General features: G+C 40.7%; 1 protein-coding gene across 1 annotated transcript in view; it reads right to left on the bottom strand.

The window, feature by feature from the left end:
• Positions 1-18,783, bottom strand: part of FREM2 (FRAS1 related extracellular matrix 2) — a 167,747-nt gene that overhangs the window by 38,882 nt on the left and 110,082 nt on the right. Inside the window, exons 7-11 of the mRNA XM_088842728.1 lie at positions 8,242-8,391; positions 6,165-6,374; positions 4,208-4,405; positions 2,990-3,154; positions 1,880-2,062 (exon numbers count right to left, since the gene is read on the bottom strand). Of these exons, the coding sequence (XP_088698854.1) occupies positions 1,880-2,062; positions 2,990-3,154; positions 4,208-4,405; positions 6,165-6,374; positions 8,242-8,391 (906 nt within the window). The remainder of the gene's footprint in view (positions 1-1,879; positions 2,063-2,989; positions 3,155-4,207; positions 4,406-6,164; positions 6,375-8,241; positions 8,392-18,783) is intronic.

Here is an 18,783-nt window from a genome sequence, read left to right as displayed (position 1 = left end):
CTGATCAGAGACTGAACCCACACTCCTTGCATTGGAAGGCAAAGTCTTCATCATCAGACTGCCAGAAAAGTCCCCAGACATTTTTAACACAAAAATATTTCAACTTTTATTCTATGTTTAATTTTTTGTTTATTGTAAAGGACTGACCACAATTTGGTTCATAAGAAGATACTATGTTTCCAGGAAAGATTAAATCTTTATTATAAACATTTATAAATGGCATGCTAAAGTTGGACTGTGAAGAAAGCTGATCGCCGAAGAATTGATGTTTTTGAACTGTGGTGCTGGAGAAGACTCTTGAGAGTCCCTTGGACTGCAAGGAGATCCAACCAGTCCATTCTAAAGGAGATCAATCCTGGGTGTTCATTGGAAGGACTGATGCTAAAGCTGAAACTCCAATACTTTGGCCACCTCATGCGAAGAGTTGACTCACTGGAAAAGACTCTGATGCTGGGAAGGATTGGGGGTGGGAGGAGAAGGGGACGACAGAGAATGAGATGGCTGGATGGCATCACCGACTCGATGGACATGAGTTTGAGTGAACTCTGGGAGTTGGTGATGGACAGGGAGGCCTGGTGTTCTGTGATTCATGGGGTCGCAAAGAGTCGGACACGACTGAGTGACTGAACTGAACTGAACTGAATATTTATAGGACAAAAGAGACACAGGTTGATTTAACATTTTATGTTTTCTCTGACTTCATTTATCAATTTACTATATACATATGATTTGGTTTTTGTTTTAGCAAAAAGAACTGTTTTTTTTCTAAGGAAAATATTTTCTGTTAAAGGTCATGTTGTACATATTTAGAAGATGCTTCCTTCATGTAAAACATGCTTATGTTAGAGATACTTATTTCAGATTTTATAATTTCATAGCTGATCAGTTTTTTCCTCTCCTTTTCAGTTTTATGTGATTTATTTCAAATAGATTTTCATTCTTTACATAGGAAATAATATGAGGATAACTTTGAAGCTCTATAGTAGTTCATCAGACTTTTACCATATATGCAAAGAAAATACATGCTCCTTTGTAGAAGATGCTGTTTTTTCCTACTGTCTCATTAACTCAGGTAATGACTGATAGTAACTATTAGTCGCTTTCTAAACTGTTCTGAAGTTAACAGACCAAAATGAATGCCTTTAGTCTATGATCACCAAAAACTGTTGGCTGTGGCAGGCAGAAAACTAGGAACAAAGTGGATAAGGACAACTAACTACAAATAATTCATAAACTTAATTTTGGACATCAACTTATGTCTATTTGCCAGTAAATAATCCAGAGAGAGAAAGAAAGAGAGAATAATTGATTTGTTTTATATTTCTAAAAGTAAATGGTGAAATGGTTCAAAAGTTTGAAGAAGAAAAGGGATGGATGAAATGTATTTATGACAAGCTCCTGAAACCCAGAGAATTCATGGTCTCTGTAGCTGGTCATCTGTCCCCCTTTTCACTGCCTTCCATTAACCCAAAAGTTTCAAGCTTGACGTTTTGGATTGTTGGTATTCTATAAACTAAAAAAGACTATCTTCTTGGCCATGACACACATTTTCCATGTAATAGAATATTCAGGAAAGTTATTATTTAATATCGAATGACCATGATGAAGGTAAAGATTGTTGAAAATGAAAGTAGACTCAAAACATCTAGCAACTTTACTCAAAATTTCCTTAAATCCTAAGACATAGACTCTGTAAATCAAGAAGGAAACGCCTGGAAATAAATTCCATTGGCCTTGTTTTTCTGAAGGAAGTTGACTTACAGGAGCATGTGCATTTGTATTTCAGGCGCATGGATATTTCTCTTCTTTGTCTCAAGTACACAAGCAACAATGCAGTGTGAGCACAACTCATCTGGACACAACCCGAGAGCCCCCATACCTTCCGACACGGGGTGATAGTCCTCTCCAGAAGTGGCCGAGCCATCCTTGGTGTGAACTCTCACGATGGAAACGGTTGAAGTGTCTCCTTGGCGAATCACTGGAATTTTTATAACCACTGACTGTCCTGGTTCTTTCGGTTCACTGACGCTGAATTTGGTCTCTCCAAATTTAATAATTGTCTCTAAAACAGTAGGAAACATGGGCAAATTAGTTTGTAAAGGGGATGCTTTTTCCTCCATTTCTGACAGGTGTTTTTTTTCCATGTGTGTGCATGTTAAGTCATTTCAGTCATATCCAGCTCTTTGGGACCCTATGGACTGCAGCCCGCCAGGCTCCTCTGTCCATGGGATTCTCCAGGCAAGAATACTGGAGTGGGTTGCCATGCCGTCCTCCAGGGGGATCTTCCTGACCCAGGGACTGAACCCGCGTCTCCTGCATCGGCAGACGGGTTCTTTACCACTCGAGCCTCCTGGGAAGCCCCTTTTCCACGTGGGAGGAGCCTAATTATATCATATGTTGGGCTTCCGTCTGTCCCCTCACTCAGTATAACTGGTGAGCGTGTCAGGAGAAACTGGGCATGCGTGGCCCAGCTCGTTTCTTGGGAACTGACCAGCCCCCAGTAACCAAGTCCTCTGGGCCGCTGACTGCGGGAGGGGAGGGAAGACACGGTTGCTCCAGAAGTACCTGTACTGAGGGCAGTAGGAGGAGCAAACAGGTCATGAGTGCTCTGGACTCAGCATTTGCGTTTAAACAGTGTTCCTCAACATCGACTCACGCTTCAAATCGTTTACCGCATTCTCCCTTTACCTTAGCCTTTCTCCTACTTCTTTTTAACAATCTTTTGTTTTTAAAGTTCCTTTTATTTATTGAGCTGACCACACGGCATGTGGGATCTCGATTCTCCAAACAGGGCTCGAACCTGCACCGTCTGTATTGGAAGGTGGAGACTTAACCACTGGACCGCCTGGGAGGTCCCCTTTTTCCTATTTCTCAACCACTTAAAAAGCCTAGTCAGGAAGAGAGGCTTATTTTCCGAGCCACCTAAAACTTGAACATAGATGGATTTCAGTTCCCATTCTACAGCTGAGCCCAAGACACAGCTTCTTACTATCAGCATCGTCTCGGATCCTTATCAAGGTTTCATTTTGTTCCCCAACTGCAGCTCCAAAAGGAGAGTTGCTTTGTGGGGTGCCAAGAACCAGTCGGAGCTCCTCTACCTCCTCGTACAATACGTCATCCATCAGCTCCAGGATGCAAGGCTTTTCGATCTCCCCTGGAACAATAATCATGAAAGCAGGTCAGTCACGTCCCTTAAGCCATAACGGATACCTCTGCAGCTAGAAGGTAAACACCATGAGGGCGGGGATGTTGTTTTGTTCCTTGCTGCATCAACAGTGCAAAGAGCAACGTCTGGCATGTAATAAGCCTTCAGTTACTATTTGCTGAATAACAACAAGGTCTGAACATCTGCAATGACAGGTTCCTATTTGTACAGGGAATTTCTTCTGTTTTTAAGTTTTGTCACTCATGTCTGAAAACAAGGGAAAAAGAGCAAATGGCAATGTCATTTACAAACTTCTAACATTATGATCAGGATGCAAATTTAGCAACTTTGTACCAGTCAGTCATTGTCAAATGGATCACAGTACATGTTTCTTGGACTTGTCCATGGGGTCGAAAAGAGTCAGACATGACTGAGCGACTTTCACTTTCACTTTTCACATGTTTCTTACACAATTATTGGATCAAAGTAGTCAAGTATTTTAAGACATTGAATCCATATTTAAAACGTGACACCTATTTCTTTTCATTTCTATCATTTAAACACTAAGTCTTTCCCACTGTTGTTGTAAAATCTGTACATGCCATTTTTTGCTGAATAAGTTTTGAATAAACAATATAGCATGTGTGCTCAGTAGTGTCTCTTTTGCGACCCCATGGACCATAGCCCACCAGGCTCCTCTGTCCATGGGATTCTCCAGGCAAGAATACTGGAGTGGGTTGCCATTTCTTCCTCCAGGGGGATTTTCCTGACCCAGGGATCAAACTTGCACCTCCTGCATTGGCAGGTGGATTCTTAACCACTGATCCACGAGGGAAGCCCAAACAATATAGCACATCACTAGAAACTACTCAATACACAGAAACCAAAGGAAAATGCATTCAACCTGTTAAAATCAACCTCACTTTACTATCATCTAGTGCACATTAAACCATGTCAGAAGCTTGAGGGAATCAAGAACTTGTAGTATCAAGTATCTTTGATAGATACTTCACATCCAAAACTTGGCTTCTGCAAATTCAAAAACTTCAAGCTGAAACGTACCAGGCAGGAATGTGATGATGGAGATGTCAGTATTGGGGCGTTCTTCAAAGTCCATCATCACCTGTGCGGAGCCCTGTCGCGTGTAGCATCTCACTGAAGACCTGTATTGGATATCCCCACTCCGGTGGATCATGGTGACTATCTGCCCATCATTTTCATTGCCAGTATATACTCGTTCTTTGAATTGCATCTTAGGTACTGCAGAAAACCAAGAACATAAATACCTGAATCAAAGTGAACCGAAATTTGAGGAAAACGGAATTTCAGAAAACATGGTTCAGTGGGAAGAATACAAGAACAACAAGAAGAACTGGATTCCAGTCTCTGCTCGGTTACTGGACAGTATTTTGGGCTTGAGCTAACCACTTAACCCAGAGTTCTGATTTCCTTATCCTTGACATTTTGCTCTGCCTCTTTTGTGGAGTAGGGAGATGCAATGAAATGGAAAAAAGTAGATAAAACCAGAGACTTTAAGATATCTGTATCTGTATTCATTGGGTTTCCTTCATAGCTCAGTCGGTAAAGAATCTGCCTGCAATGCAGGAGACCCGGGTTCAATTCCTGGGTCAGGAAGATCCCCTGGAGAAGGGTTGCCATTTCCTGGGCTACGGTCCATGGGTTTGCAAGAGTTGGACATTACTTAGCGACTAACCCACCACCATCTATATATATATTGCTTAATCAAGAGCCTTTCAGAATTTCTTCATATGAAAAACATTAAAGATTGTGTACATAATTACAAGCATAGTTACCCAGACCATAATGGAAAAGATCACAATGACTATAATATATATATTACATAATACATGTGGAATTGCATTAAGAAGTGTTAGTCGCTCAGTCATGTCTGACTCTTTGCAACCCCATGGACTGTAGCCCACCAGGCTTCTCTGTCCATGGGATTCTCTAGGCAAGAATACTGGAGTGGGTTGCCATTCCCTTCTCCAGGGGATCTTCCTGACCCAGGGATCAAACCCCGGTCTCTTGCATTGCAGGTAGATTCTTTACCATCTGAGCCACCAGGGAAGCCTTTATAGAAAACACAGGTGACACCTATACTAGGTCAATTAACTATAGATCTCACTGACAATAAGTTAGACTCCTGAAAGTAACGTCAAGATCATCATGGTAGAGGATTATTCAGAATTTCCTTTCAATGATGAGTCAGACAGCCTCGCTTTCGGCATATCATTAGGAGTAATTTCAGGACTGTCTGTGTGTAAGGAGATAACAGCAAGTGTCTGGTGTTGAGAAGTGGGAAAAGACCATTAATACCCAAGGGTTTGTGCAATCTCATGCAGTTGCATCCATCTGTGGGAGGGAGTTCTTGACACACAAACAAGGTAATGATAACAATCTCACTTTAATTTTAATTTGAAAGGAAGACTAAAAGTTTTTCTTCTGAGACTGTCTAATTCTATCAAAACAATCAGAAAACAATCAGGAGAAGACTTTGTCAGCTAAGGTATTATTATGGGATGAACTGTCCATCCCCCTCCCCCTCCCTGCCCCCTGTTCATAGAGTGAAGTCCTAACATCCAGTACCTGAGACTATGACGTTATATGCAGACAGGATCTTTACAGAACTAATAAAGGAAAAATGAGGGCATCAGAGTGGGCCTTAATTCAATATGACTGGCGCCCGTACACAAAAAGGGAAATTTAAATACATAGATACACACTGAAGGTGATGAAAAGACATATACGGAAAAGATGGCCATCTACAAACCGAGAGCTGGAACCTCACATCCCTTCGAAAGGGTTGCTGCTGACAACAATGTGTCTGACTCTTTGTGACCTCGAGGACTGCCACATGCCAGGCTCCCCTGTCCTTCACTATCTCCCAGGGTTTGCTCAAATTCACATCCATATAAAGCCTAGTTTATCATTTTACTTAACATTTATGTAAACACTAGCCTATCTTTTTACTTATCATCATCAATTAATAAACACTCACAATCTGAGATAGAATCATTTATGGTCACCGTGGCTTTGCTGGGGTTCCCAAGGGCTGCATTCATAGGCATTCGGAGCACCAATTCAAATTGCTCAATACCCTCCAGCACTGGTTGTCCGAGATCATCCAAAATGATAACACGAACGGTTTGCATGTTGACTCCAGGTGCAAAATCTAAATTACGGCTAATTCCCACGTAGTCTGTTCCAGCTGTGACAGGAACAAAAGAATTTCTCATCTGGGGACTGGCTAAATGTATACAAAACTACGATATGCAAACTATGTATTCAACAGACTCGTTTATAATTCTTTTAAAAATATATTGACTAGCATAACATTACAGAGAAGTATATTTAATTAAACGTAAAAGATTAGCATTTACATTAGTTATTGAGATGGTAGCTCAAAGATCAGGTACCTAACTCTGTCTTATTTATGTCTAAGATTATTTCACTTTTCTATTATTTTAGCTTTCTGTCTTGTAGTTTATTTTGGAATTCTCAATTAGAGCTAATAAAAATCAGGTCTAAAAATAATCAGCATATCAATCAAGTATTTGATCATAATAAGTTATGAAATATAAACATGGGAATAGTTAACCTTAGTTAAAAAGCCATTTTTATTTTCAGAAGCTACCACAGCACATCTTATTTAGGTGTATGATTGCCTGCTGGTTAAAGCAACATATTTCAGATATAAGCTTTTGTCCAATACACTTCACCTATTACACCCCTGGCAAAGAGAGCAATCTTTTATTCTCAAAGACGTACTTCGTTTTTAGTGTATTATTTTTCAGGCTGTGGGGTGCATACTAGTGTTGACACCTCCATATATGTCTAAAGTATTTAAGAAAGAAAACTTTCTCTTAATCTTTAGGCATGACATCCATGAAGACTGGGAGTAGGGGAAACAGTTCAGTATTATCTCTTTGTTTTCATATCTAATGCTCTTCTAACTCTCATTTTGTATCTATTTACCTCTGAAAATGCAACTATAATTAAGTTCATGCCTTTGATTTATTTTTAAAAATCTCTGTATCTCATTGCGTTTCCTTTTGTATTTTTCTTGTCCTCTGCTTCTTCATCTTTATTCTCATCTCTCTGTTTGATTTGAATTTTCTCTAAAGAAACAACTAATTTGGCTAAACAAAGGTTTATTGGACACAGACCACATTCAAAGCACTCTCCTGGTTTTACAACATTTAAAAAGTGAAAACCTAAGGGTGACTTTTAAAATGGAATGGCCATGACTTGCTTTGTGTGATGAGTGTGTGATTTGTGTCTTATGTGGGTATGAATGAGAAAGAGATAAACTGTACTACCGTTCATTTTTTTTTGAAGTATTTTTATTTATTTATTTATTGGGCTGCATTGGGTCTTAGTTGCAGATCTCACGGTTTCAGCATGTGGGATCTAGTTCCTTGACTAGGGCTCAAACTGGACCTCTTGCATTGGGAGCATGGAGTCTTAGCCACTGTGCCACCAGGGAAGTCCTTTATTGGTCATTTAACTGAGACAAAGAGAAGGAAATTTCATATCTTATGTTTGTCCTAAGTTTCATGATCAACTTTTTGCAGATGTAGATCCCAGAATCAAAGGCAACCATGTGTCAGCTAGGACATATAGTATATGAAGGGTGGAAAAAATCTTTGGTCTCAAGTACTTATGAAGATGTTTGTTTAAAATGATGAGGGAGCTAAGCCAGAGATCCATACCTGCATGATATTTAAATGTCACTAGATTCTGTGAGGGTGGCCTGCAAAATTATTCCTGTTGTACAAATGATGTCATAGGATTCAGCCATGGTAGATTTGCCAAGTATAGAGAACCCATTTGGGCAAAAAAAGGCATTCAAAGTTAGAGTTCTTGACTTACATGTTTATAACTTAGCTTTCGATTTTCTCACAATAGTAAACAGAGTGTAAATTTACCTACTATATAGCAATAACTTCAGGAAAAAAGTACATTCAATCAGTCTGCTTTAACAGAAGTGAAGTATTTGGCCTTTAAGGTATTTTGTCATAGGAAGTTGAAAATTGTAGAATAATCAAAAAGAATCATTGTAGGAAACTGCTCACCATCAGCTGAGGGAGGGTCTGTTTTCTGCGATGTCACGGTGACACTAGAAGCCGGGGACAGGTCAGTGCCGCTCCTCCACACCCGCACCTCCACCGAACCTGCACTCTCATCCACAGAGTACTCGACATCACCAAAGTAGAAGACAGGTTCTGTGAAGAAGGAAACAGAAACCACTTCTGTTACATTTGCTTTTCCATATCAAACTCTACATACATAATTACAAAGAACAGTTCGCCTCATCTCATAGACTTCCTTACAAGGCTCATCTCAGAGACTTCCTTTCTGGTAAAACACCTCTGTATTTGATTAATTTATTTTGGCCATGCCATGCGGAATGAGAGTCCTAGAACCCTGACCAGGGACAAATCAGTGCCCTCTGCTTTGGGAGCACTGCGTCTTAGCCCCTGGACCACCAGGGAGGTCCTGATGACATCTCTTTAATGTCTAGACTTATATAGCGTTTCAGATCAAAATGCCTCTGTTGAAAAACAAAAATACACACAGTAAAGTGTCTAATGGAACTTTTGTTATTGCTTATTTTGGGTTTGTTTTTTTTTTTTTGGTTGTGTCTTGCAGCTTGTTGGATCTTCATTCCCAGACCAGGGGTCAAATCAGTGCCCCTTGAAGTGGAAGCTGGGAGTCTTAACCACTGGACTGCCAGGGAAGTCCCTCTAATGGAACATTCTTATTTTGAGGCATGTGAGTTACTTTGTCCCCTGTATGTGGAATTATGAATGGTTCCTAAATGCATTTCCTAAACGTTTAACTGATAAAATAGTTGAAATTTTATAAATTTGGTCCAACTGGTCAAAATGTGTCCTACTGAGTTATAACTTTGGAGACTATTTGCATAATGACATCTTCTAGTCCACTGAAAGTGCAAGTAGCTCAGTCCTGTCTCTTTGTGAACCCATGGACTATACAGTCCATGGAATTCTCCAGACCAGAATACTGGAGTGGGTAACTGTTCCCTTCTCCAGGGGATCTTCCCAACCTAGGGATCGAACTCAGGTCTCCCACATTGCAGGTAGATTCTTTGCCTGCTGAGCCACCAGGGAAGCCCAAGAATACTGGAGTGGGTAGCCTGTCCCTTCTCCAGAGGATCTTCCTGACCCAGGAATTGAATCGGGATCTCAGCAATACATGAATCATGAACTTCCATATGTTCAAGCTCGTTTTAGAAAAGGCAGAGGAACTAGAGATCAAATTGCCAACATCCGCTGGATCATGGAAAAAGCAAGAGAGTTCCAGAAAAAAGTCTATTTCTGCTTTATTGACTATGCCAAAGCCTTTGACTGTGTGGATCACAATAAAATGTGGAAAATACTGAAAGAGATGGAAATACTAGACCACCTAACCTGCCTCTTGAGAAACCTGTATGCAGGTCAGGAAGCAACAGTTAGAACTGGACATGGAACAACAGACTGGTTCCAAATAGGAAAAGGAGTCCATCAAAGCTGTATATTGTCACCCTGCTTATTTAACTTGTATGCAGAGTACATCATGAAAAACGCTGGGCTGGATAAAGCACAAGTTGGAATCAAGATTGCCAGGAGAAATATCAATAACCTCAGATATGCAGATGACACCACCCTTATGGCAGAAAGTGAAGAAGAACTAAAGAGCTTCTTGATAAAAGTGAAAGAGGAGGGGGAAAAAGTTGGATTGAAGCTCAACATTCAGAAAACTAAGATCATGGCATCTGATTCCATCACTTCATGGGAAATAGATGGGGAAACAGTGGAAACAGAGGTTGACTTTATTGTTTGGAGACTCCAAAATCACTGCAGATGGTGACTGCAGCCATGAAATTAAAAGACGCTTACTCCTTGGAAGGAAGGCTATGACCAACCTAGACAGCATATTAAAAAGCAGAGACATTACTTTGTCAACCAAGGTCCATCTAGTCAAGGCTATGGTTTTTCCAGTGGTCATGTATGGATGTGAGAGTTGGACTATAAAGAAAGCTGAGTGCAGAAGAATTGATGCTTTGGAACTGTGGAGTTGGAGAAGACTCTTGAGAGTCCCTTGGACCGCAAGGAGGTCCAACCAGTCCATCCTAAAGGAGATCAGTCCTGGGTGTTTATTGGAAGGACTGATGTTGAAGCTGAAACTCCAATACTTTGGCCACCTCATGTGATGAGTTGACTCACTGGAAAAGACCCTGATGCTGGGAGGGATTGGGGGCAGGAGAAGAAGGGGATGACAAAGAATGAGATGGCTAGATGGCATCACTGACTCGACAGACATGAGTTTGGGTGAACTCCGGGAGTTGGTGATGGACAGGAAGGCCTGGTGTGCTGTAGTTCATGGGGTTGCAAAGAGTCAGACACGACTGAGTCACTGAACTGAACTGAACTGATCAGGTTTTGAGGGTACTCTGTACCAATGGAGGTTCCACTAGAGAAATAATCTCATACCACGGAGTTTACATTTTTCTTAAACATGTATGAAAATTGTGTGACTTAGGTCATTAAAATAGGCACATACATTGGAGACTTTATATTTTTCTCCAGTACTGGTGATGGATTGATCTAACATCAGTCCCTGATTCCCCTGTGACCAGCAGTTTACCTTGCAAAACAGCCAGAAGTCTGAGGGACTGCAGTTAGCTGACTAATGAAGAAAGTAGAGAGATGATTTGTGAGCTTACTTTAAAAAATCCCCAGACTTATTCTGAAATATTTATAGGCTCATGGGAAAAGGCAGAAATAGCATATAAAGCGTATACTTTACCCACTGTGAGCTTATTTTATAAGCAACCATTAACAAAGATAAATTAATTGCATATATTCACGTAATAAGGCAAACAGCCTTTGGCTCAAGACATTTTACTCATCTGTGTTTGGTTTTACAAGACTCCAAAGGACTAAGTCTAAAAGGTCACACAACTGACATCAGTGTTTCCTAAAAGGCAGGGCCATTCAGGAGATGACTATCCCATTTCAGAGCGTCTAATTGAATTACCAAACACAAAAATCAGACAAAACTCTACGATTGTGGCTCACAGCCACACAGGAAAGCCAGTTTGGGGCACTGCTCAAGTGGAGTAAAGATTCTTTATTTTCCCATCCACTAGATAAATCATCTTCATTGAAACTTGTGTTTTCTTTGTTTCTTCCTAAGGGGTGTATAATAAAAAGCATAGAGCTCCTTGGACTCTTGAATAATACAGAATCAACCTTGGACATTTTGCCTAACGATAAATCTGCCCATAGCATATTTTCACCTGCTTCTCGTCCTTTAGACTTGGAGGGTGCCTGGGCATGTCAGTGGATGTGTGCAGATGAAGGTGTTATCTTATTCACCTCAGCCAAGGTGGACCTCAACTACAAGCCAATAAATTCCTTACATTTCTCACACCTGAGTAGGGGGCAAAGGTGAAGACAGAACCCTGAAAATGCTTACTTGGACCAGACAGCTGCACCAAGCACATCTGTATGTCTTTTAAAAGGCTTTTATTAACATAATACGGCAGAGGCCTGATCATCGGCATCCAGTGAGTAATCTAAGTCTCTTTACATTCCTGGCGAACCACATCATTGTGCAGATTAGATCTGAGTTATGGGGGAGATCTGGGACGTGCAGTATGGAAGACCTTCTATTTAATAATGATCCCTCCTGTCCTCCTGTCTCTCTACGCCTCCCAGACACATACTAGAGGTGGAACAGAATAAAATCATGTGAGGGAAGGTGATCATTAATCACCAAATGGGCTCCACAGAGCCAAAGCTTTGTTCTGCCTGTGTGTGTTCACTCACTCCGTCAACTGTAGCTCACGTGTTTTTATGGTATCACTCAATGTGCATTTCACATAAGAAAAACTGTTTTACATAGTACTCTGAACAATTTTAATCCTAATTGTTAAGAATGAAGAGTAATGATAACAGTCGCCATATGTAGGACATTTATTATTATGTGTCTGACCTGTATTCTTTGTGTGTGTGTGTGAGAGAGAGAGAAAACAAGAGAAGACGAGAAAGAGAGATAGGTGGGAGGTAACGGTGCATGTAACGATACATAATAAGATTTATGGGAATAATGCAAACATTATCATATCGCCATTGTGTAGTATGTAGTTACTCCAGCAGAAAGAAAGAGGGAAGATGGAAGAAGGATTTTAATCCTAAATTCTAAATAGGTAATAAAAGGCATTAAAAAAGATTTCTTTCCTTAAGATGGACTTTTGCATATCTCTGGATTTGAGTTATTTACGCAATTTCTCTTCCTCTCTGTGCTCTATTCATGATGACTGGAAAATCGGTCTACTAATCAATTTGCAATCTTTGTGATTAAAGTATAAAGTGACTATAATGAAATTAAAACACAATAGAATATTTTTAGAAGAGAAATAACTCTTGTTAACTGCCTAGTTTCAATTTCTCAATATCTCATCATCCGTCTCTAAAACTTAAATACTGTTTATAATTGTCACCATTTGGACAGAATCTCATGTAATATGAAGGACTTAAACATTCTCAAGTGATGAGTTGAGTTATAAATAATCACTCAAAATAACTGGCAAGAGGTTACTGGACATTTTAATGCATAGATAATAATCAAGTGAAAGGAAGAAAGAATAGATGCATGAAAACTGTCAACAGCTGAAAGACATCTGGGCAAAATCCAAAAAAATTGCTTGTTCTTGCAAATTATTATAATTTATAAATAAGATTTTAACTCACCTTTCTTTGGCACAATGCTTGTTTGTTTTTATATGGGCACTTTGTTTCTCTAAAAAGTAAACCGTAGACCTTTGTCTATTAGTTTTATAAATATCCACATTACAACTTCAAGCAAATCAGAAAAAAAGACCTATTTAATTTTGTGAATAAAAATTTCTTTTGGTCATGCCCCATGGCATGGATCTTAGTTCCCCAACCAGGGATTGGATCCATGCCCCCTGCATTGGAAGCAAAGAGTCTTAACCACTGGACCACTAGGAAAGTCCCTAGAGTCAGATCTTAAATACGCGCTGTGTCTTGTAAGTTCACAGCCTTAATAAAGTCAGCGGCTGATATTACCACCTGGAATGAGAAAACGATCAATTAAAGTCATGTATGCTACAGCCCACATCCACAAAATGCCATGAAACAGTCATTCTTCACACTCCATCATCCACAGAAAACACGGCAGAATACATGTTTATTCCCTCTGGAGACAAAAGATAAGTTATATCCAAATAGTGTGTGAGCACCACAAGGAAAGTTTTACATTGGCCACATGACACAGTGTGAAATTAAGGGAAGCCAAACTTTACTCTCCGTATCCTTTGTGGTCTTAACACTTCTAAATAAAGGGAACAGATCAAGGCATTGACTACAGAAAAGTCTGTTTTAGTTCATTAAACATTAATATGCCTTTCAAGGTTGGAGAGACTTTCAACACAAACAACACAGATAGGATCACGTCTATTTCTTACAAACAAAGCTGATGAGGACTGCTCGGCAAGTCGCATAACACACACACACCTGCAGTCAAGACAAAGGGAAAATAACTCAAGTTTTTCCCCACAGGGAAAAAGCGAACTTTTTCCCCTCGCTGAGTCTGTGGCGTCTAGATTGATGTTTACAATTACTTTGTGTCTCAGGAGATGAAAGGAAGAGGTGCCTGGAGTAATTGCTATCTGGAGCCAAATCTTATTTACTCACGTGTACCTGGACTATCAGTCAAGTAGGCGTTGTAGCTCTAAGATGTTTGCTTAGAACTGAATGAAAAAAAAAAAACAAAAAACACCAAAAACGTTTATGCCGTCTTTTGGTTCAGTGCTGCAAACAAGACAAAGGAACCTCCCTAAATTATTTCTAACTCAGATCTCTCTTCTGAGCTTTGGACCTTGATAACCAGCTGCCTATACAGTACCATGCCATGGGCACCTCAAGGCAGACGCGCAAACATGGAAAGTAGACTCACCACCACTGCCCCGCCCCTGGTTCCTCTCTCTGTCACTGCCGATACCCTAGATGCAGCCAGCATTGCCCACCATTGAGCCCCTCTAGCCACTCAACCAGGTTCTTAACCAGAAGCCACTTACCAAAGAAACTCTCATCATGGTAATGTCTTTGCTGAAGACCTTGAAACACTTGACAAGTGTTTCAGTGCTCTTAGGATTGAAAACAGGTTTTTTTATTTTAAATATTTTATTTTACATTGGCATATAGCTGGAAGAAATACCAACAACCTCAGATATGCAGGTGATACCACTCTGATGGCAGAAACTGAAGAGGAACTAAAGAGCCTCCTGATGAAGGGGAAAGAGGAGAGAGCTGGCTTAAAACTCAACACTCAAAAAACTAAGATCATGGCATCCAGTCCCATCATTTCATGTTAATAGATGGGGAAAAAATGGAAGCAGTGACAAATTTTCTTTTCTTGAGTTCCAAAATCATTGTGAAACATGACCGCAGTCATGAAATTAAAAGATGCTTGCTCCTTGTAAGGAAAGCTATGACAAACCTAGACAGAGCATTAAAAAACAGAGACGTTACTTTGCCAACAAAGATCCATGCAGTCAAAGCGATGGTTTTTTGAATGATTGTGTATGGATGTGAGAGTTGGGCCATAAAGAAGGTTGAATGCTGAAGAATTGATGCTTTCGAACAGTGGTGCTGGAGAAGACTCTTGAGAGCCTTTGGACAGCAAGGAAATCAAACCAGTTAATACCAAGGGAAATGAACCTTGAATCTTCATTGGAAGGACTGATGCTGAAGCTGAAGCTCCAGTACTTTGGCCACCTGATGCGAAGAACTGACTCACTGGAAAAGACCCTGATGCAGGGAAAGGAGAAGGGGCAGCAGAGGATGAGATAATTAGATAGCATCATTGACTCAATGGGCATGAATCTGAGCAAACTCTGGAAGACAGTGAAGGACAGGAAAGCCGGGCGTGCCGCAGTCCATAGGGTCGCAGAGTCAGACACGACTTAGTGACTGATCAATAGCCAGTTAACAATGCTGTGATAGATTCAGGTGGACAGCAGAGAGACTCAGCCATGCATATACACGAATCCATTCTCCACCAAACTCCTCTCCCATCCAGGTTGCCACACAACACTGAGCAGAGTTCCCTGTGCTATATAATAGGATCTTGCTGGTTATTCATTTTACATATAGCAGTGTATACATGTCCATCCCAAGCTCCCTAACCATCTTTTCATTAATTAAAAACACTGGTTTGTAAAACACTAAACATTTGGTTTTAAAAACATTTTGCCTTTTAAACTGCATTTTGGCCTCCCTTCCATCCAATAATCCAGTGTCTTGAGTGTCAAATGTGGCATGCCAGTCTTCACGATGCCATCGCCATTGCCTGGAACACTCTTCACTCCTCCTCACTGGGCTAACTCTTGCTCCTCTCGGGTTTCAGTTTAGAAGTCACTTGTGCCGGGGAGTCTCCTGTCTTCTCCATCAGAACCCTCCCTCCCTCCAGCCACGGCAGGCTTGCATCTCCCATAGGCTCTGAGCTCTCTAAGGGGAGGAATTCAACCTCCTTTATTCACTGATGTTTTCCTAACAATGCCTGGCCATAGGTTGCTCAATTAACATTTGTGGAATGAATGAACATCCTGTAAAACAGGACCATTGATTTGCCAGAGCAAATGAACAAATACAGGAAGTCCCCTACATGTGAACCTTCAATTTGCGACCTTGCAAAGGTGCGAACGTGCGTTTGTATGTCCAAACACAAAAGTTAGTTCACATGTCTGGCTTGTCATGTGTGTGCATCCTCTATAAGCGGTTGTGCTTTTGTGTACTTTATTATGCAGTACTATACAGAGCGGGCTTTCCAGGTGGCCCAGTGGTAATGAATCAGCCTGCCAGTGCAGGAGATGCAGGTTCGATCCCTGGGTAGGGGAAGATTCCTTGGATGATGAAATGATAACCCACTCCAGTATTCTTGCCTGGGAAATCCCATGGACAGAGGAGCCTGGCAGGCCACAGTCCATGGGATCACATGACTGAGCAACTAAGCATGCACACACGCACTATATAGAGTACAGTAATACCATATCTTTATTTTGAACCCAGAATGTCCTGAAGCAGGTGTAAAGGCAGCAGTGATGCAGCTGATATTACTGTACTATAAGACTAAAAATGTTTTCTTCTGGAAATATGCCCAGCAAGCGCATTCCTGGGCATACACACTGAGGAAAACAGAATTGAAAGAAACACATGTACTCCAATGTTCATCTCAGCACTGTTTACAATAGCCAGGACATGGAAACAACCTAGATGTCCATCAGCAGACGAATGGATAAGAAAGCTGTGGTACACATACACAATGGAATATTACTCAGCCATTAAAAAGAATATATTCAAATCAGTGCTAATGAGGTGGATGAAACTGGAGCCTATTATAAAGAGTGAAGTAAGCCAGAAAAAAAAACACCAATACAGTATACTAACGCATATATACGGAATTTAGAAAGATGGTAATGACAACCCTATATGCAAGACAGCAAAAGAGACACAGACGTATAGAACAGTTTTTTGGACCCTGTGGGAGAAGGCAAGGGTGGGAAAATAAATAAAATTGTTTTCTTAATTTTTTGTGTTTTGTATGTATTATTAACTTATTATAGCACAGTTACAGTTATAAACCTATTATAGTACTAAATGGCAAATTGTGTTAGTTGGGTGAAAAGTGTTAGTTGCTCAGTCATGTCTGACTCTTTGGGACACCATGGACTGTAGCCCACCAGACTCCTCTGTCCACAGAATTTTCCAGGCAAGAAAATTTTTCAGGGTTGCCATTTCCTTCTCCAGAGGATCTTCCTAACCCAGGGGTTGAACCCATGTTTCCTGCATTGCAGGTGAATTCTTTACCATCTGAGCCATCACTGCTTACCAAGGTTAACTTTGTTGGACTTAGGAACAAACTGGACTCACCAGTGTGCTGTCAGAATGGAATCGTTCGTATGTAGGGGACTGACTGTGTGTCTTTGTGGTGGGTGAGTTAGAAGACCAGAGTCCTTAGCAGCAGGCAGTGGGGATTACAAAGCCTCAGGAGGATGAAGAACTTGTCTGCAGTAAAATGACTGTGAAGGGCAGCCATTTGAACCTGGAGCAAGCCCACAGAGGTGAGGGAAAGCCACCACCATGAACTCCAAGAGATTTTTTTACTTTCACTTTTAAAATACTTCGCCTCCAGGTTAGATGTGCATCAGATTTATCCAGGGAGATTTAAAGATACTGAGGCTCGGTCTCACCTCCCATTTATCGAATCAGAATTTCTGGTGGGTGATCCCAGGCAGCATCGCTGTCTCTTTTTCTTTCTCATTTTTCAGGGGACTATATTTTTTAGAGTAGTTTTCAGTTCACAGCAAAACAGAGATTTGCATATACCCCCGTTCCATCCACGCATCGCACCAGTGTTTTTGAAAACCTCTACAGGTCTCAGCAATCTGCAGGTTGTTTTTGCTTGTGTCAGTGTTTTAGCAAACAGTAATTCGTGGTTAGATACAACACTATCTTACTTCATCCTTACAGCCACCCTATGAGGGATGTGAGTCTTGTTTTCACAGACAAGGAAACTAAGGATTAGGGAAATTAAGAGATCTGCCTAAAATAGCGGATTACGATCCATACCAAGAAAGTGTGTCCTTGTGTGCATGCTCAGTTGATTCAGTCGTGTTCGACTCTCTGCGACCCCATGGACTGTAGCCCGCCAAGCTCCTCCGTTCATGGAATCCTTCAGGCAAGAATACTGGGGTGGGTTGCCATGCCCTCTTCCAGGGGATCTTCCCGACCCAGGGATCAGCCCCATGTCTCTGTCTCTTGCATTGACAGGTGGATTCTTTACCACGGAGCCACCTCGGAAGCCCTGTGTGCTCTCTAGCTAACTAATTTTAAGGCAAGAGAGAGGTCATAATACAAAATGTGGTCACAAGATTTTAATGAACATAACGTTCGCCCCACAACTCAATAAATGGGAGTTTATCATACAGAAATGTTAACATAAACATATAAAGATACATACATAGGTATATGTTGTGCTTCATTTATACTAGGGCACGACTGAAATCAAGCGCAAAATCCCCCAGAAGGAGACTGACTGTATTAAGTTCATTCATAAACTGAAGTACCAGGCTAGGACGTTGATTTTTTTCCTTTCCCTTTTTAAAGGTACACATGTATATATAAAAGCTAGTAAGACCTTGATGTCTGGCTAAAGACAGTTTTGTGATTTTACACCCTCTACTTGGCTTCATTAGCAGTAATGAGAGATTAAAAATGAAAGACAGCATGACATTTCTTTTTGATAGCTTTGAAGATTTTCACTTATCATTATTATACTTGATAAGGAATGGGACAGCTGTGCTCAAAAGAAGGTAAGCATTTCTGTGAACTAAAAATGTAACAGAACAACAGGACATCATAGTGGTGAGTGGAGCCAAAAGTGAATGCTTCTGCTGGTATTTTAAGGCTGTGAACCAATATTGGAATCAAAAAACCAAATGAAAACAGAATTCAAGGGCAAAATATAGATATTTTCAGTGATCAAAGACAAAGGTTTTACTCACCTATAGATACACATTGAGA

Source organism: Moschus berezovskii, chromosome 13, assembly GCF_049115385.1.
Source record: "Moschus berezovskii isolate FMDL1 chromosome 13, NW_MosBer_1.0, whole genome shotgun sequence".
NCBI lineage: Eukaryota > Metazoa > Chordata > Mammalia > Artiodactyla > Moschidae > Moschus > Moschus berezovskii.
This window is presented reverse-complemented; position numbering and strand designations above follow the sequence as displayed.